This window comes from Pteropus medius, unplaced genomic scaffold (genome assembly GCF_902729225.1).
Source record: "Pteropus medius unplaced genomic scaffold, Ma_sr-lr_union100, whole genome shotgun sequence".
NCBI classification, from domain to species: Eukaryota; Metazoa; Chordata; class Mammalia; order Chiroptera; family Pteropodidae; genus Pteropus; species Pteropus medius.
Window position 1 is genome coordinate 3,391,013 of NW_024355327.1, and position 16,676 is coordinate 3,407,688.

General features: G+C 34.2%; 1 protein-coding gene across 1 annotated transcript in view; it reads left to right on the plus strand.

The window, feature by feature from the left end:
* Positions 1-16,676, plus strand: part of DENND6A (DENN domain containing 6A) — a 42,781-nt gene that overhangs the window by 21,380 nt on the left and 4,725 nt on the right. Inside the window, exons 9-15 of the mRNA XM_039858626.1 lie at positions 430-485; positions 7,851-7,973; positions 8,491-8,586; positions 10,788-10,882; positions 14,766-14,831; positions 14,920-14,984; positions 15,517-15,606. Coding sequence (XP_039714560.1) covers positions 430-485; positions 7,851-7,973; positions 8,491-8,586; positions 10,788-10,882; positions 14,766-14,831; positions 14,920-14,984; positions 15,517-15,606 — 591 coding nt within the window. The remainder of the gene's footprint in view (positions 1-429; positions 486-7,850; positions 7,974-8,490; positions 8,587-10,787; positions 10,883-14,765; positions 14,832-14,919; positions 14,985-15,516; positions 15,607-16,676) is intronic.

A 16,676-nucleotide genomic window follows, 5' to 3' on the forward strand; every position in this document is an offset into this window, starting at 1 on the left:
CTTTCATTTTTCGCAAAGCTACATCTACTCATGGGTGGGGTTGAATTTTTCATTTGAATTGTTTTAATTGGTATTATTAGTGCTCACATTGTTCTTTGAATTGAAGAAAAATGGAGAGCAGCAGAAAAACTAATTTTGCCTGTTATATATATCAACTAGTGTTATGGTAGTATTAGTACAGTTGTGAATTAATTTAACATTTGACTATTGGATTAATGCTTTATCCATGGAATCTGTGTTATCCTTGAACTTCGGCTATGTTAGGGGAGATTGGTAAGACCCACTCTTTTTGTGGCTTTTTTGGAGGAAGAGAATTTCAAATATATAGGACAATAAGGCTTAAAGATCATGAGATAAATAGGCATATTTAAAAAATTAATTTCTGTAAATTTTAATTACAGCTTCTATTTTTTCTTTTCTGTCTCTTAGGCAAACACACACATATCTGTTATTTTACCTACTGTTCACGAGGTGGATCTTTTCAGGTAAAAAGTAAAAAATTTCAGTTGTCTTTTCTCTTTTTTTTGGGTGATGTTAATTTCTTAGAAAATGAATTTTCTTAAATGTGGAAAAAACTGGGAGAAAATAGTTATTATATTTCATATGTTATAAGTTAATGGTTCATCCTTAAGTACATGTTATGAGTTTTGACAGGGAAATTTGGATGTGGATTGCGTATTAGTACATGGTAGAAATAAATTATTTTTGTTTGGTTTGATGTGAAAATGGTATTGTAATGATATAAGAAAACGTGCTTATTTTTTCAGACACATTTTAAAGTATTTTGAGGTAAAACGTCACGAGGTTTGTGTTTTAAAGTACTTGAGTAAGAAAAAATAAATGAAGTAACAATGGCAAAATATGCTAGATGATATGTTTAAGGGGGTTCTTACACTATTGTCTTTATTTTTCTGTATGTTTGAAACTTTTCAAAATGCAGAATAAAAAAAAAGAGAACCTAGCACAAAAAAGAAAGAAAGAAAAAGTACCAATGTTCGTGCCTTATACAGAGCGGCTAAATAAGAATCTTTGGATTGGTGCCTAAGTTCCAACTCCCAGATAGTTCTGATGTGTAGCCCAGCTTGAGAAACCACTGCTATAAATGAACAATTACTAAATACTAATACATGTATTCAGGAGTCACGTGAAAGACCTAGAATAGGTTTTTTGGTTTGATTTTTTGTGTATGTATAGGGAGTGTGTATGTGTGTGTGAGATCTTTAAACTGCATGGAATACTGCTTCAAAGATTGATTAGTTTTATATGCTAGATTTGTTTTATAAACTTGGCTCTAGTACAGCCCAGTAATCCTACTTCTAGGTATTTTCTCAATAAAAATGAAAATATGTATCTATACAAAGACTTGTATGCAAATGTTTATAGCGGCTTTATATACCAGCCTAACTGGAAACAGTGCAAATGTCCATTATTGGTAAGTGGATAAACAAAATAAGATGTATATATATGCATGGAATACTACTCAGCAATGAAAAAAATGAACTATTGATATAGTCAACAACATGGATGACTCTCAGAAGCATTATGTTTTAGTGAAAGGAGCCAGATTTTAAAGAGCTTCTCACTGAATGATTCTGTTTGTATAATATACTGAAGAAGGCAAAACTATGGGGACAGAAATCAGATTAGTGGTTTGCCTGCGAGTGAGGGAGGCAAATAGACTACAAAGTGGATGAGGGAATTTTGAGGGGTGATGGAACTTCTCTATATCTTTGATAAGGGTGAATTTTATCAAAATTAATTACTGGTAATTACTGGCGATTAGTTCCACCACTAACACCTTTGATTAGTTATGTGTCTTTTCTCCCGAATATAAATTACATGTTATTTTTAAAGTAAGACAAGTTAGTTTGTTGTTTTTTAATTTTTGATGCTCGAGATGAGAAAACCAAACCTTGACGAATAATAACCTCATAGAGATAGTACTATGCCAAGCATTTAATATCTGATGATCGGATTAATGCTGTATCCATGACAACACTTTATTTTGTATGTGTAGAGCTTACATTTTATGTTTATTAGTGTGAATGAGAGCTTAAATGTTTGTATTGAAGGTGATTTTTTAGAGCAAGGCTCAGCTTGGACCTGGAAAGATGTTTGAAGTTGAGTGACATACAGTTGAGTAAAAGGGACCCATTTTCCTTCTTTCACCAGGTCAAAGTTTGTCAAGCTACTACTACTCCACAGACTGTGCCTTTGGTTCTTGCGCTCTCTTGGTCACAGAAATAGTCTTCTCATGTAGTTTTCAAGTTGGGCGTGGAACTGAAGGACAGTTTTCCGTCAAAAGAAACTGACATTCTCTTGCCTAGAGTCAAGGACATTTCACCTCATGATACTTGCTGTTGGTTCTTGGCACAGCAAGAGGCATATAAGTTATGTGTTGTGTTCCCCTTCCCCAACACCCCCCCACCCCTACCATCTACAACCCCAAACCCTGGGCCACAGACCTGTACCCATCTGTGGCCTGTTAGAAACTGGGCCACAAAACAGGAGGTGAGCAGCTGGCGAGCAGCTGGCGAGCAGCTGGCGAGCGAGCGAAGCTTCATCTGTATTCGCAGCTGCTCCCCAGCGCTAGCATCACCACCTCAGCTCCACCTCAGATCATCAGGCATTAGATTCTCATAGGAGCACTGGTCCCTGGTGCCAAAAAGGTTGGGGACTGCTGGACTAGAAAGTAAAGCAATTTTGGCTTTCTACCTCGTTGGCAGAGTAGACAACAGTTATGGGTTTCAAAGACTAATATCTTTCTGGAAAAATTGAAACCTACCTACCTACTTACCTATCTACATCTACTTCCCTTCTTGCCTGCCTGCCTTCCTTTCTTCCTTCCTTCTTTCCTTTTCCTCCTCTATTCTTTCCCTTCCCTTCCTCTTTCCTCTTCTCTCTTCTCTCTTTTCTCTCTTTTCTCTCTCTTTGTTTCTTTCTTTCTTTCTTTCTTTCTTTCTTTCTTTCTTTCTTTCTTTCTTTCTTTCTTTCTTTCTTTCTTTCTTTCTTTCTTCTCTCTTTCCTTCTCTCTTCTTTCTTTTCTTTCTTTCCTTCGTTCCAGTTTATAATTTTTTTTCTGGGGGATGACATTTGGGTGGATGAGAGGGAGGTGGATGGGCACTTGGCATAAAGCATGATACTTCAGAATGGGGATATAAAAGTGATGCTAAAAAAGACCTTATGATTTCCCTACAGACCCCTCATTTTAGTAACTCTACACTGTAATTAATTTGATGTATATCATCAATATTTGTTAACATTAGAGCTGGAGATAGGTTTTCTTTCTTGAATATTTAATAATTAACCTCCCCCCAGTAGAAACTACTTTGTATTACCGGTATTACTTGGCGTAATATGGAGATTTCAGAGACTGTTTCATCTTGTAACTGTACTCTTATCTATTTGTGCCCATACTGATAATATATTATTGTATTTGAGAGAAGAAGTAATTTGTAAGTTTGATGCTTTAGTTTGAGGGTATCCCACTTTAAAGTCAGTTGGTCAGATGTTTCCACATAGACCTTTTCCATTTTCCTTTGCTGTTTTTTATTTTTAAATTACAGTTGGTCCTCCATATCCATGGCTTCCACATCTACAGATTCAAGTAATTGGGGATCGAAAATATTTGGGAAAAAAAAGTTATATAGTATTAAGGAATGACGAGGAAAAAAAGTCTGTTAGTGTTCAGTACAGATGTAACTATTTATAGGCCTAACTAAATAATACATGTCAGCAACAATATAACGACTACTTACATATCATTTACATTATATTAGGTATTGTGAGTAATCTAGAGATGATTTAAAGTATATGGGAGCATACAGTTTATATATTTTCCTATATGCAAATATTATGCCATTTTATATAAGGGACTTGAGCATCTGGATTTTGGTATTCACAGGGGTCCTGGAACCAATTCCCCTATGGATTCTGAGGGGCAACTGTGTATGTGTATACTTAAAATATAAAATATAACAGTATTTAACATGATACATACGTGTGTGTGTGTACACACACACACACACACACACACTGCGGTAAGTAGTAAGTACAGTACAGAACACTCTTTTTCTCTGAACCATTTGGTAGTAAGTCAGAAACCTGATGCCTGTTATCCTTGAATACTTTAGTGTTTATTCCTACAAATTAGGATAAAATGTAACCATCAAAATTGGAAAATAACATGAATAAGTTAATACCATCTAATACTAAGATTGTATTCAGATGTCACCAGTTGTCACGGTAAAATTCAGTTCAGAATTGTCTGTTGCATTTAGTTGTCATGTCTCCCTAGTCTCTCTTTTTTAGTCTAGAGTAGCTCCTCAGTCTTCCCCTCACTTTTATGACCCTGACATTCTTGTGGATTATAGGACAGTTATTTTGCAGGAAATACCTCAGTTTAGGTTTGGGATTTACTCATGACTAGATTCAGGCTCTGCGTCTTAATAAAGAGGTAGCACACAAGTTTGGCTTGCCTTGTTACTGAGAATGTTCACTTTGATCACTTGATTAAAGTGTTCTCCAAGCTTCTCCATTGATAAGTTGTTCTTTTTCCTTATGTAATTTAGTATTTTGTGGGGAGGTACGTATATAAGTTATTTATTGCCGTGTGTAATAAATTACCCCAGTACGTAGAACATAGAGGCTTGAAAGAGCAAACATTATTTCACACAGTTTCTGAGGCTTAAGAATCCGGGAACTGCTTAGCTAGATGGTTCTAACTCTGGATCTCTTATGTGGTTGCAGTCAAAATGTCAGGTGAGGATTTAGTCAGTTGGACAAATAGGGCTGGTAGATCTTGCCTAGGGATGGAGGTCTGCTTCCCTAGAAGGCTTACTTACTTGGCTGTTGGCTGGAGGTCATAGTTCCTTTTGGCTGTTGGCAAGAGGCCTTATTCCTAGCCATGTGGACCTCTGCATAGGGCTGCTTGAATGTTCTTATCATCAGCTGGTGATCTGAAAAAAGGCTGAAGCCACAATGACTTTTATGACCTAATCTTCAGATTTGTACATTGTCACTTTACCTTATTCTCTTCCTGTGAGCCTTTAATCCAGCCCATACCTAAGAGGGGGATAATTAGACTCTATGTTTTAAAAGGAGTGTCAGTGAATTCGTAGAAATATTTTAAAACATCAACATTATTTATGTGTATCTGTATGGATTGTTGGTTTCTCATTTTATTGAACAGGTTATTAAAATCCATTATTGTCATCTATTTTACTCTTCAGATTATTTCCAATTTGGCCAGTGAGAATCCACTTCAGGCTGGCTTCTGTTTTTTGACATATCCTTGTCATTCTTTAAATACTTTCTTGCTTTCTGGTGTAAAATGTTCCAGGCTTATCTCTTTTTTTAAATTAAAAAAATTGATACATAATTCCACATACCATAATATTCACTCTTTTAAAGTATACAGTTCATTGGTTTTTAATATGTTTATAGAGTTGTAAACTATCACTCCTATCTAGTTCCAGGACATTTTCATCACTTCAAAAAGTAACCCTGTATCCATTAGCAGTCATTCCCCCATTCCCTCTTCCTCTAGTCCCTGATTACCACTGATCCACTTTCTGTCTCTATGGATTTATCTATTTTGGACATAGCATATAAATAGAATTATGCAATATGTAGCCTTTTGTGTCTACCTTCTTTCACTTAACATATTGTTTTCATGGTTTATTCATGAGTAGCATGAATCATTACTTCATTGTTTTTATGGTTGAATTAATGTTCCATTGTATGGATGTAGCACATCTTATTTATCCATTAATCCATTGAAGGACATTTGGATGGTTTCCAGTTCTTGGCTATTATGTGTAATACTACTATGAACATTTATCTGTAAGTCTTTGTGTGGACATCTGTTTTGAGTTCTCTTGGGTTCCAGGATTATCTTGTATTTTCTCTTCCCCATTCCTGGAATCAGCCTTTTCTCTAAAAAGCCTTAGCTTCTTTTAGTGGAGAATAGGATTTAGAAGCCAAGATCTGGACACTAGTTGTGCTCATTGCTATTAGGACATCATCGATTTTAGGCCATCTCAGTGAACAGAGCTAAGGAGTATATATACACATGCATACATATATACACATAATATATACATTTATATATTTATTTCTACATCCATATATATTGAAAACCATAAAGTCACACTGATACCCCCAATTCCAATCAAACATGATTCTAGTTTTCTCTCTTTTCATATTTGTATTTTTCTCTGACTACCTCCCATTATTCTTAATTTCTTAAATTATTTGCTCAGTCCCCTGTTAGTAATTAATCTTTCATTTCTGCTATAACTCTCTCTTCTGTGCAGATGCCTTTATCACACCTCTTGGGCCCTGTCTGGCACTCTAGACCTAGTTGCCCTTTTTCATGGACAACCTCCTTACCCTGCTCAGGCTCTGTTGCATGCTGGATTTACCTCCATGTGGTTACCTTCCTATCCCATTCAAGGTTCCATATCCCACAGTAGGCCTCCCCTCCATTTGGATACCATCCTCACCCTGCTTGTGCTCTGACTCCTGATGCCAGGCCAATACCCACACAGATGCCCTCCTTACCTTACTTGTGCACCTACATTCACTCCAGGCCACCGCTCCATGTGGACACTCTCATTCCCCTGCCCTAACATCCCACCATCGACAACCTCCTTAACCTACTCTGGCTATGACAGACTATACCATGCTGCCCTTCCATGCCTCTCACTCTTCCTGGGCTCTGTCATCCCAAACCAGATCACTTCCACATATGTATTCCTTTCTTACCACATTTGGGTTCCAACAGCCCATAGTAAGCCACCCACCCCTCCACATGGATGTCTACCTTATCTCACATAAGCTCTGACACCCCTCTCTGGGCTGATGTGGCCCTCTTAGTAGAGATGCCTACAATGTTTCATATTCTGCTTTAGGATTGAATTATTTAAGTAGGAAGAAGGAAGAAGTGCCCCTTTGCCTCATCCTTGAACTATTTTTTTGCACTTTACATTTGTCTTCTTGCCTCTAAATAGTTAAAATTAAGTTTTCCTAAAATTTCCATCTCACAAATTTGATGTATATTTTTGTATTTAAATATTATGCTTTTTTTCTTTTTCTTTTTTTGTGTTGTGTATATGTTTTCAACTAAGAAGGTTGATTATGATTTTTATAAATATATAAGTATTTTTTCCCCTAATATACTACAAAAAATCATTACCCTACTGGGTGGAATTATTAAGTAAGTAAGTAAAAGTTACCAAATGTCTGAGACTAAGTAATGTACCAGAGTTCTGTCCTAATAGGTTTCCACCTAATTCCAGGGTTGCTATAAAAATATGCAGTATTTCTGTAGGAGGAGAATCTGCCCAGGAAATCATTCTGTTGTTGGCAGTAGAACTTCTCCTTGCAATTTGTTTTCATCATTCTTTAATATGGAAAGCTTTTGCTTTTAAATTAAGTACATCCAATAAACATCCTTAAGAAAATTAATTTTTCTTGTTTCCTTAAAAATATTTAGAATAGAACTTCAAATGTAACAAAGCAATATTGATAAAATAAATCTACCATGTGGGACAACAATTTAATAATTATTTTATTTGCATATATTGTTTATCAGCCATTCTGGGTGTCAATATACTGCACTTAATCTTGTAAAAATTGAAACAAGTCAAATCGATATATATTTTTATGTGGATAAAAGGGACTTATCTATATGCGCCACCATATTCTAAATGAATTTGTCTATCAGATCAAGGTACAAATAGCTGGAAGAATTTATATCACTATGAAGTTTTTAGAAGGATTATATAGGAATTTAAAAAAACAGATTGGATAAACAACAATATTTCTGTGGTATAAATATGTTTCAGGTGTTTCTGCCCAGTTTTCCTTCACAGTCAGATGCTTTGGGAGCTGGTGCTGTTGGGTGAGCCCCTTGTAGTCATGGCACCATCACCATCGGAGTCTTCAGAGACTGTATTGGCACTTATTAAGTGAGTATATTTGCTTCCTAATGGTGATAGTTACAGCATTTTCCCATCTGTGATATGTTTGTATACTCATTGCATTGCATTGATCCACACAACAACCCTGTAAGAAGGTAATGCTCATGATAGCATCGTTTTATAGATGAGCAAATTAATTCAGGCTCCATGAAGGCTGGAACCATGTTTTTCTGAGCAACAAACACATTCATTCACGTACATGAAGTTGGCACCTGATAAATATTAGTTGTGTAAATGGTTAGTATCTAATAAAAGGCATATAACTAGTGAAGATAAAACCAGAATTTCACCCCATCTTCTGCCCCAAATCCAATGTTCTTTCAATATGCCATTCCACATTTGGTATTTCCTTTTGCTTTCTAGTTTCTTGGAATGAGTTTACCACTTATTGAAATAGATAAATTATCTCATTGGGGGTATACTGTATATATAGATAGTTTATAGTTATTGAGAACGGCCTTTAATTTCTGTGTCCTTTGTTTTACATATTCTTCTTGCTCCACAGCTGTATTTCTCCGTTGAAGTACGTCAGTGATTTCAGACCTTATTTCACTATTCATGATAGTGAATTCAAAGAATATACTACCCGTACTCAAGCCCCGTGAGTAAACAGAATAACTTTTATTAACCAAGTATTATCTTTATAGCCAAATTATTTAGAATTATTTTTGGTAATGACTTTTGATTTAATTTTATATCATTTATTTGTTTTCAATTAGATTTGTTAGGGTGAATTGGTTAATAAAATTATATAGGTTGCAAGTGTACAGTTCAGTAATACATCATATGTATATTGCATTGTGTGTGCACCACCTAAAGTTAAGTTTCTTTCCATCACCTTATATGTGACCCATTTTACCTTTATCTGCCTTCCCCATTTCTCTCTGTGGTAATAATTTCAAAGTTTAAATTTTAACTTAATGGCAGATTGATTTTATAAAGGAAGCTTTAAGAAGCTGCCGGGTCACATTTCAAGAGTCAGTATCTTATTTTCTTTGAATGATTTTATTTATTAGTGGAAGCTGTATTGTCATTAATAGCCACCCAACTGTACTTTCAGTTCTATCTTCTTTCCTTACCTCAGGACCTGTTACAGCATCAGTTATCTCTTCTTGCTCTGTAACTTCCTTTTCCTTTGTCCTCTTCATTGAATCAGCATATAGACATGAAAATTCTTCCCAGTTTGTAAAAGGGGAAAGGTTATCTTACCTTTTCTCTTTTAGTTCATGCTCTATTGCTCACCTCTTTTTCATAGCTAAGTTTCTAGTATAACAATAAAAATTTCCATTTACTGTCTTCGTTTCTTTGTTTTCTAGTTGCTTCTTAGCCCATTGTAGGTTGTTTCTCAGTCTCCACTAATGTTGTTCTTGCCGAAGTCAGCAAGACTATTCTCACTGCCTGATCCAGTGGGCACATTATTGCCCCATTTTTCCTGCTTTCCCTTTCTTTTAACATTTAAGCTGTTGACCTTAAAAATATTTTAAGGGGATGGGGCAGAAAAAATATTTTAACCCAGGATACCACTCTTACCTGACTGTCTGGTGGTACATCTCACTCTCCTGTGCAGACTTCTCCTCTTCTGCCAAACCCTTAAATGTTGGTGTTCCTCCAGTATTGTGTTCTGGGTTCGGATTTCAGACTGATAATTTTTTCCGCACAATCTTATCTGTATCCATAGCTTCTGTTAACATGTATATACTAATAAATGACATTTATCTTCCTAGTCAAGATCTTTTACAAGGTCCAGAACTATATATCCAGGTTTTTTTTTTTCTAAACCACATTGCTACCTGGACATGTTAATGGCACCAGAAACTAAAAATGTTCAAGCTGAATTCTTTTTGTCTCCTTTTCTTTCCTAATTCCATGCCTCTTACTATTTTCATGAATGGTGCTACTTTTCACTTAGTTATCAAAGATCTAAATTGTGATCAGTTTCTCTTTAATATGGTACACATCAAGTTTTACCAAATTCTGTCCATTCACACCCTAAAATATCTCTCTTAACATTTGTTATTTTCTTTCCAAAACTGTCTTCCCAATCTTACTGTCTTCAGTCTGTTTCATATTTGCTGATGCTTTTTTCCAAACCTCTTCCCCTCCTCATAGAGCATATTCTAAATTTCTCTCAGAGTGACCACTCTTATAAGTACATTTTCATTCATGTGGTATTCCTCCACTCAGTTCTCTAGTAGCTTCCTTTTGCCAAACAAGATTACATCTAAATTTCTGAGCATATTAACTTGGTGCTTAAAGATCTGGCCAGCATCTCCCCATCAATTTCATTTCTGACTATTCATCCTTTCCACCTTGTGCTCTAGGAATGCTGAACTATTTGTAGTTCTACAAACAGACCATGATCTCACTTCATTGCTTTGCACATACTGTTCATTCTCCTGCATCACCTTTACCACCCTAAGCACTTGGCAAAGAATTACTTATCTTTCATATCTGTGCAAATGTCATTTCTTTGATGAGGCTGTCTTTTAATCTCCTGGAGACATAGTGTCTTTTTTGTAATTATTGTACATTTTATTCCACCTTCGCTGTCTTCTAATTTCTGACATCATAATTGAGTTTGTATATCCTTCTTCCTTTGTGCTTTTAGAAAGACCAAGTCTTTTCATCTGTACATGCCTACGGCTAAACATGGTGTCTGGCATGTAGTTTATATGTAGTACATTGAATGAAGGAAAATATAATCCATTTATTGTTCACTCAAAAGAAATTAGAAACTATTCTTGACTGATGGAACATTCATCTTTTTCTCACTATGTTTTTGCTTTGTTTGTTTTTATGTAGGCCATCGGTCATATTAGGAGTAACCAACCCTTTTTTTGCGAAAACACTTCAGCACTGGCCACACATTATTCGAATAGGAGACCTTAAACCAGCAGGTAAAGTATAAACTATTTCTAGTGTGTAATATGGCTGATCAGGTTTCTTTTTTCTCCTTTGTTTTCATCTTTTGGTTACTTTTTAATTATGCCAATAGCAACCTTCTTTGAGGCAACCTAGATAAAGGCCTTTGGAAAAGAGCATAACTCATTAAAATATACAGATTCTTATATGTGTAACTCATTCCTGCTACTGAAACATGTACTTACAGTGTTACAAACATTGAATGAATTATAACAAAATGAAACCTCAAAAATTCGAGCTACTTTTTGTATATGTATAGCCCAATTAAAAAGGGATTTCCAACAATGCTTGAATAAAACCTTATATAAGCTCAAATTAATTCAGCTTGGCACAAAATTCTCAGCTCGGTCTCAAAAAATATATACATTTCTGTGGTACTGGTATTGATTAAGGAAGTGGTCAAAAGATTATGCTTTTCTTAAGGAAATAAGATATATATGCCTTGCTCATGGTAGCTGTTTAAAAAGTGTTTTTAAATGAGTAAATGAATTCTGAGGTTGGGAGTTTTGTTAACTTAGATGACACTTTAATGGTACCTCTGACATTCCTCACTGTATGCTCCTGAATTATCCATTCAAATAGTTAAGACGATATGTAAAAATATTTTTAAAAAACTTTATGATGTGATACTTTTAAAGATTTTTCTTTTTAGTATACACAGGTATATTTAAAACATTATTTAATAATATTATTTTATAAGATATCCCTTCTGGTATATGCATAAATCTAGATAGACATGATTAGAGTCAGGGAATAACATTTTAAATTATATTATTTATGAATATTAGACTCAGTCTTACAGTGAAATCCTTAGATGCCTTATGAAATAAAGGAAAGAGCAGAGGGTTTCACCCTTGCAGTCATATCTGTGTGGGCTTAGGCACAGTGGCCTCCTTAAGCCTCATATTTGTCTGCTGAGAAGATTAAACACAGTGACTGAATAATGGCACTCTGTAAATGTCATGGTCTCTTGCCATTTCATTAGTGTCCTGTCTGATTATTAATGATAATTCAGAGCACAGCAATCACCAGGTCTTAGCTAAGAGATGATATGAAAAGTTTTTTTTTAATCTTAATTTAATCTTGACATTGACTTTCATGGTTTTATCCTATTAATAGAGGCTATTTGATTACTATAATTGTAATATAGTAAACTACTATTATTGTCTTTTTCCAATGGAAAAAGCCTCAATGTTGGGGATGCAAGTAGAGAAATTCTTGCATAAAGTCATTGGTAAAGTAACATGGATTGATAAGTCTGTTTAGCTTTTTAAGAAATCCAAACTATTTTCCAAAGTGGCCCACCATTTCCTATTCTCACCAGCAGTGTATGGGGGTTTCTATCTCTTTATATTCCTTCCAACATTTGATATTTCTGTCTTTTTCATTGTAGCAATTTAGTGGGTTTGAAATGGTGGTTTTAATTTGTGTTTTTCTAGTAACTAATGATATTGAGCATCTTTTCATCTAATTTTTCTTTGACGAAATGTTGATTTAAATCTTTTGCCCATTTTTAATTAGATCATTTGTCTTATTTAGTTACAAGAGATCTTTATGTATTCTGGACATGTCTGTTTTCAGTATATGATTTGCAGATATTTTCTCACAATATATGCTTTCTCTTTTTGTTTTCTTATTGCTATATTTCGAAGCACAAAAGTGTTCACTTTTTCCCCCAATTCTAGTGAGATACAAGTGACATACAGCACTGTATAAGTTTAAGGTTTACAGCATAATGACTTGACTTACATATATAGTGAAACTAGTTGATATCCATCATCTCATACATATTTTAAAAATAAAGAAAAAAAATATATTTTTTTGTGATGAGAACTTTTAGAAGTTACTCTCTTAAGAATTTTCAAATACACCACACAGCAGTGTAACTGTAGGCATCGTGCTGCATGTTACATCCCCAGGACTTACTTGTCCTACAGCTGAAAGTTTGTACCTTTTGACCCCTTTTTTCTAGTTCCCCCACCCCTTGCTTCTAGTAAACACAAAAATGTTTAATTTTGCTAAGTCTAGCTAATCATTTTTTTCTTTTATGGATTGGCCTTATGCTGTTTTATCTAAGAACACATTGCCTAACCCAGGGTCACAAAGATTTTCACCTATGTTTTCTTCTAAAAGTTGTTGTATTAGCACTTATATTTAGGCCTGTGAACCACTTTGAGTTATTTTTTGTGTATGATTTGGGTTAAGGGTCTGAAATCTTTTTTTGCATGGTGATATCCAGTTGTCCTAGCACCATTTTTTGAAAAGACTATCCTTTTTCTATTCACTCACATTGGTACCTTTGTGGAAAATCAACTGGCCATAAACAGGGTTTATTTCTGAACTTGTAGTTCTGTTGCACTGATTTATATGGCTCATCTTTACAGCAGTACAGTGTCTTGATTACTGTACTTTTATAGTAAGTTTTGAAATCCGGAAGTATAAGTCTTCCAACTTTGTTTTTCTTTTTCAGAATTGTTTCAGCTATTTTTGGTCTTTTGTATTCTATCTAAGTTTTAGGATCACTTTGTCAGTTTCTGCAAAAAGCCAGCTTAGATTTTGATAGAGATTTTGTTGAATATGTAATCAATTTGGGGGAGAATTTCCATCTGAAAAATACTGAGTCTTTCAATCCAGGAATTTGGAATGTCTCTCCATTGTTTAGATCTTCTTTAATTTTTCTCAGCAATGCCTTGTAGTTTTCAATATATAGGTCTAATTATAATGTTAGATGTAGGCTTTTTAAAGATGTCCTTTATCAGGTTGAGGAAATGCCTTTTTCTTCCTGGTTTGTTGAGAGTGATTATCATGAGTTGGTGTTGAAATTTGTTAAATGTTTTTTCCATATTTATACAAATCATTATGTGATTTTTGTCCTTCGTTAACATGGTGTATTATAGTAGTTGATTTTTAGATGTTAAAATATTAAATCAGCCTTACATTCCTTGGATAAATACCATTTGGTCATGGTGTGTAGTCCTTTTTTATGTTTCTGGATTCGATTTGCTAATATTTTTGTTGAGGATTTTTACAGCTGTATCCATGAAGGATAGTGAACTGCGGTTTCTTTTCTTGGATATCTTGCCAGCTAATTTTCTTGTTGCTCTGAGAACTCTCTTTAGGCAGGTGAAGTTACCAAGGACCGAAGGGAGAAATGGGGAATGATAGAAAAAGGAAAAGAGAAAGCCTTTTAAATTTAGTATGTTTATAACACTTTTAAGTGTTTCTCTTGAGATATTTTTCTGCTAATTAGAAGGGCGGTTTAGGTTGTACCTTCTCTTAACCTCAAGACTAGAACCACTTCATATACTAGATGAGTTGTTCACAGCAGGCCTGCTGGAGTCCTGTCCATCTGTGACTCAGACCTTTGGTTGTGACATAAACTATCACCACCTGGTGGCAGTGTTAAGTTTCTACAGTACAGAAGCAGAATTTTGGGAAGTGCCAGAAAAGAACCTTTGAGTACTATATCTGCAAACTAATTGAGTTGCTTTCAATTCCATTTACTCTTAAAGGATACTCTATTCATATTTGGCACATCAATTTTCGATTTTATGTATTTGGCACAAATATTTTAAATTACAAGTTGAGTGATAAAAGGGAAATTTTAAGTAATGATAGATAATAATGAAAAGACAAGTACCCATTTTATATAATTTACACAGTAATAATTCAGTGTTCCATTTATCCAGTTTTAAGGTACCAGGAATACTAACATTAACTGAATATTAATAATGTTAAGAATACATTAGTTACAACGTCTCTAACTAATAAATAGTAAATTATTAATCTTATGAAATTCCAGTTTTGTAATACGTGAAATTTGAATAATTGTAAGAATTTTTGTGATGTTTCTTTCAGGGGAAATTCCTAAGCAGGTTAAAGTGAAAAAATTGAAGAACCTAAAGACTCTGGATTCTAAACCTGGTATTGACTTTTATTAATTTTTAAATATATACCTGTGTGGGTACTTGGTTAAAAAATTACTGTTTACCTTGTTTTCTTTGCTTCTTAGGAGTTTATACTTCTTATAAGCCATACCTAAATAGAGATGAAGAGATTATAAAACAATTACAGAAGGTAATTATTCACTCATATTATTAATTTAAGTTTTCTTGTTCAGGTATGTAATATCCAGTTAGTCAATATGGAGAGTAATGAGGTCTATCTTTTGAACCAAAGTTTCATAAAAATCAGGAGACTAAAGTAGCAGCAATTATGGGCTTGAAATATGGAGCTGCAGCTACAAACTAGTGCCAATCTTCCTAGAAACTTGGAAGTTATAGTGAAAAAGTCATGGACTCTACCATGAGGTAACTTAACACTAGGGGATAGTCAGCATTTTTTTGGAAAATGTAAATAATATTAATACAGCAAGTATGAAATAAAGATAATCTTTGTTTGTACTGATATTTTTAAGTATGAAGTGAATGTCTTATGTTTTGCTCTTAGAATTTTTTCATAGTATATTGCATAATAAACCAGATTAAAATAGTTCGTTTGTTTTATATCAAGTAAAATATATGTATTTTACATATCAGTTGAACTTCTATAATTATCCATTGTTTTACATTCCCTAACTCTATAGGTTCTTATTGTTTCCTCTTTTAAGGGTGTACAACAGAAACGTCCTTCTGAGGCTCAAAGCGTTATTCTGAGACGCTATTTCTTGGAACTGACACAAAGCTTCATCATTCCATTAGTAAGTTAACATATATATTAATTTGATTATTTGTTGAAGGGCAAATTAATGTTTTTCCCATTCACCAAAACTTTATGTTAAGGTGTGTATTTTGCCTGCTCATGTGTTTAGTGATTTAAAATAGAGGCCTTTACAGGAGACCTGGATTCTTTATTCTAGTTGGGAAGTTACTTCCTCTCCATGGGTCTAAATTTCCTTATCTGTAAAATATGGTTAATTCTACTTTTCTTAAATACTTTTCAGGATTGTTGTGACTATCTTAAATGATATAATTGTAGTAAAATGTTATATAATGTTGCATTTTGTACCTTAATAGGTTATCCAGTAGCTTTTCTCTGATTTTACTTTCTTGAGCACAGTTTGATATGATATCCATGAAACTGGATCATCATGATAACAGGGGCCTTATCTGTCTGTTCATTATCTTTTTCTCAGTCTGGTAAATGGTAGTACTTAATAAATATTTATGGAATAAATAATGATGATATGGTTATTCCATGAAATTCAGTGGAATATCATTAAAATACTAAAAGAAGCATCACAATATCAGGCAGTATCATGATGTGGTCCTAGTCTGGAGACTGCATTGGAAAGAGATTCCATGTAATTGTTAATGTAAAGTAGTCTATCTATGAATCTTATATGAGGACAACCTGCAGATCTTTGCTATTATATTTTGTGAAGAAATATTCTTTCTCGTTCAATGGATGTCAATTTTTTTTGTTCCATTTAAATTCGTTTAAGTAAATGAACTTTAGCTCTTAAGAGCATGAACTAAAATTAAGTAGACCTGAATCCAAGTTCAAATTGTGTGACCTTGGATAGGTTACTTAGCCTTTTTTGAAGCTTTAGTTTCCCAGTAATACCTGCCACATGGGATGGTTGCAAAGATTAAAAGAAATTATGAATGTAAAACATTGAGTATATTTTCTGGAACATAGTTATTTACTAAGGTTATTATCACTAAAAACGTGTAGTCCCTTGGATTGTCTAAGATTTAGTAAAGTATTATTAAAAAATCTGACTTCTCAATTCAATCTGAATTTAGCTATATCTATTATAGGGAGCAA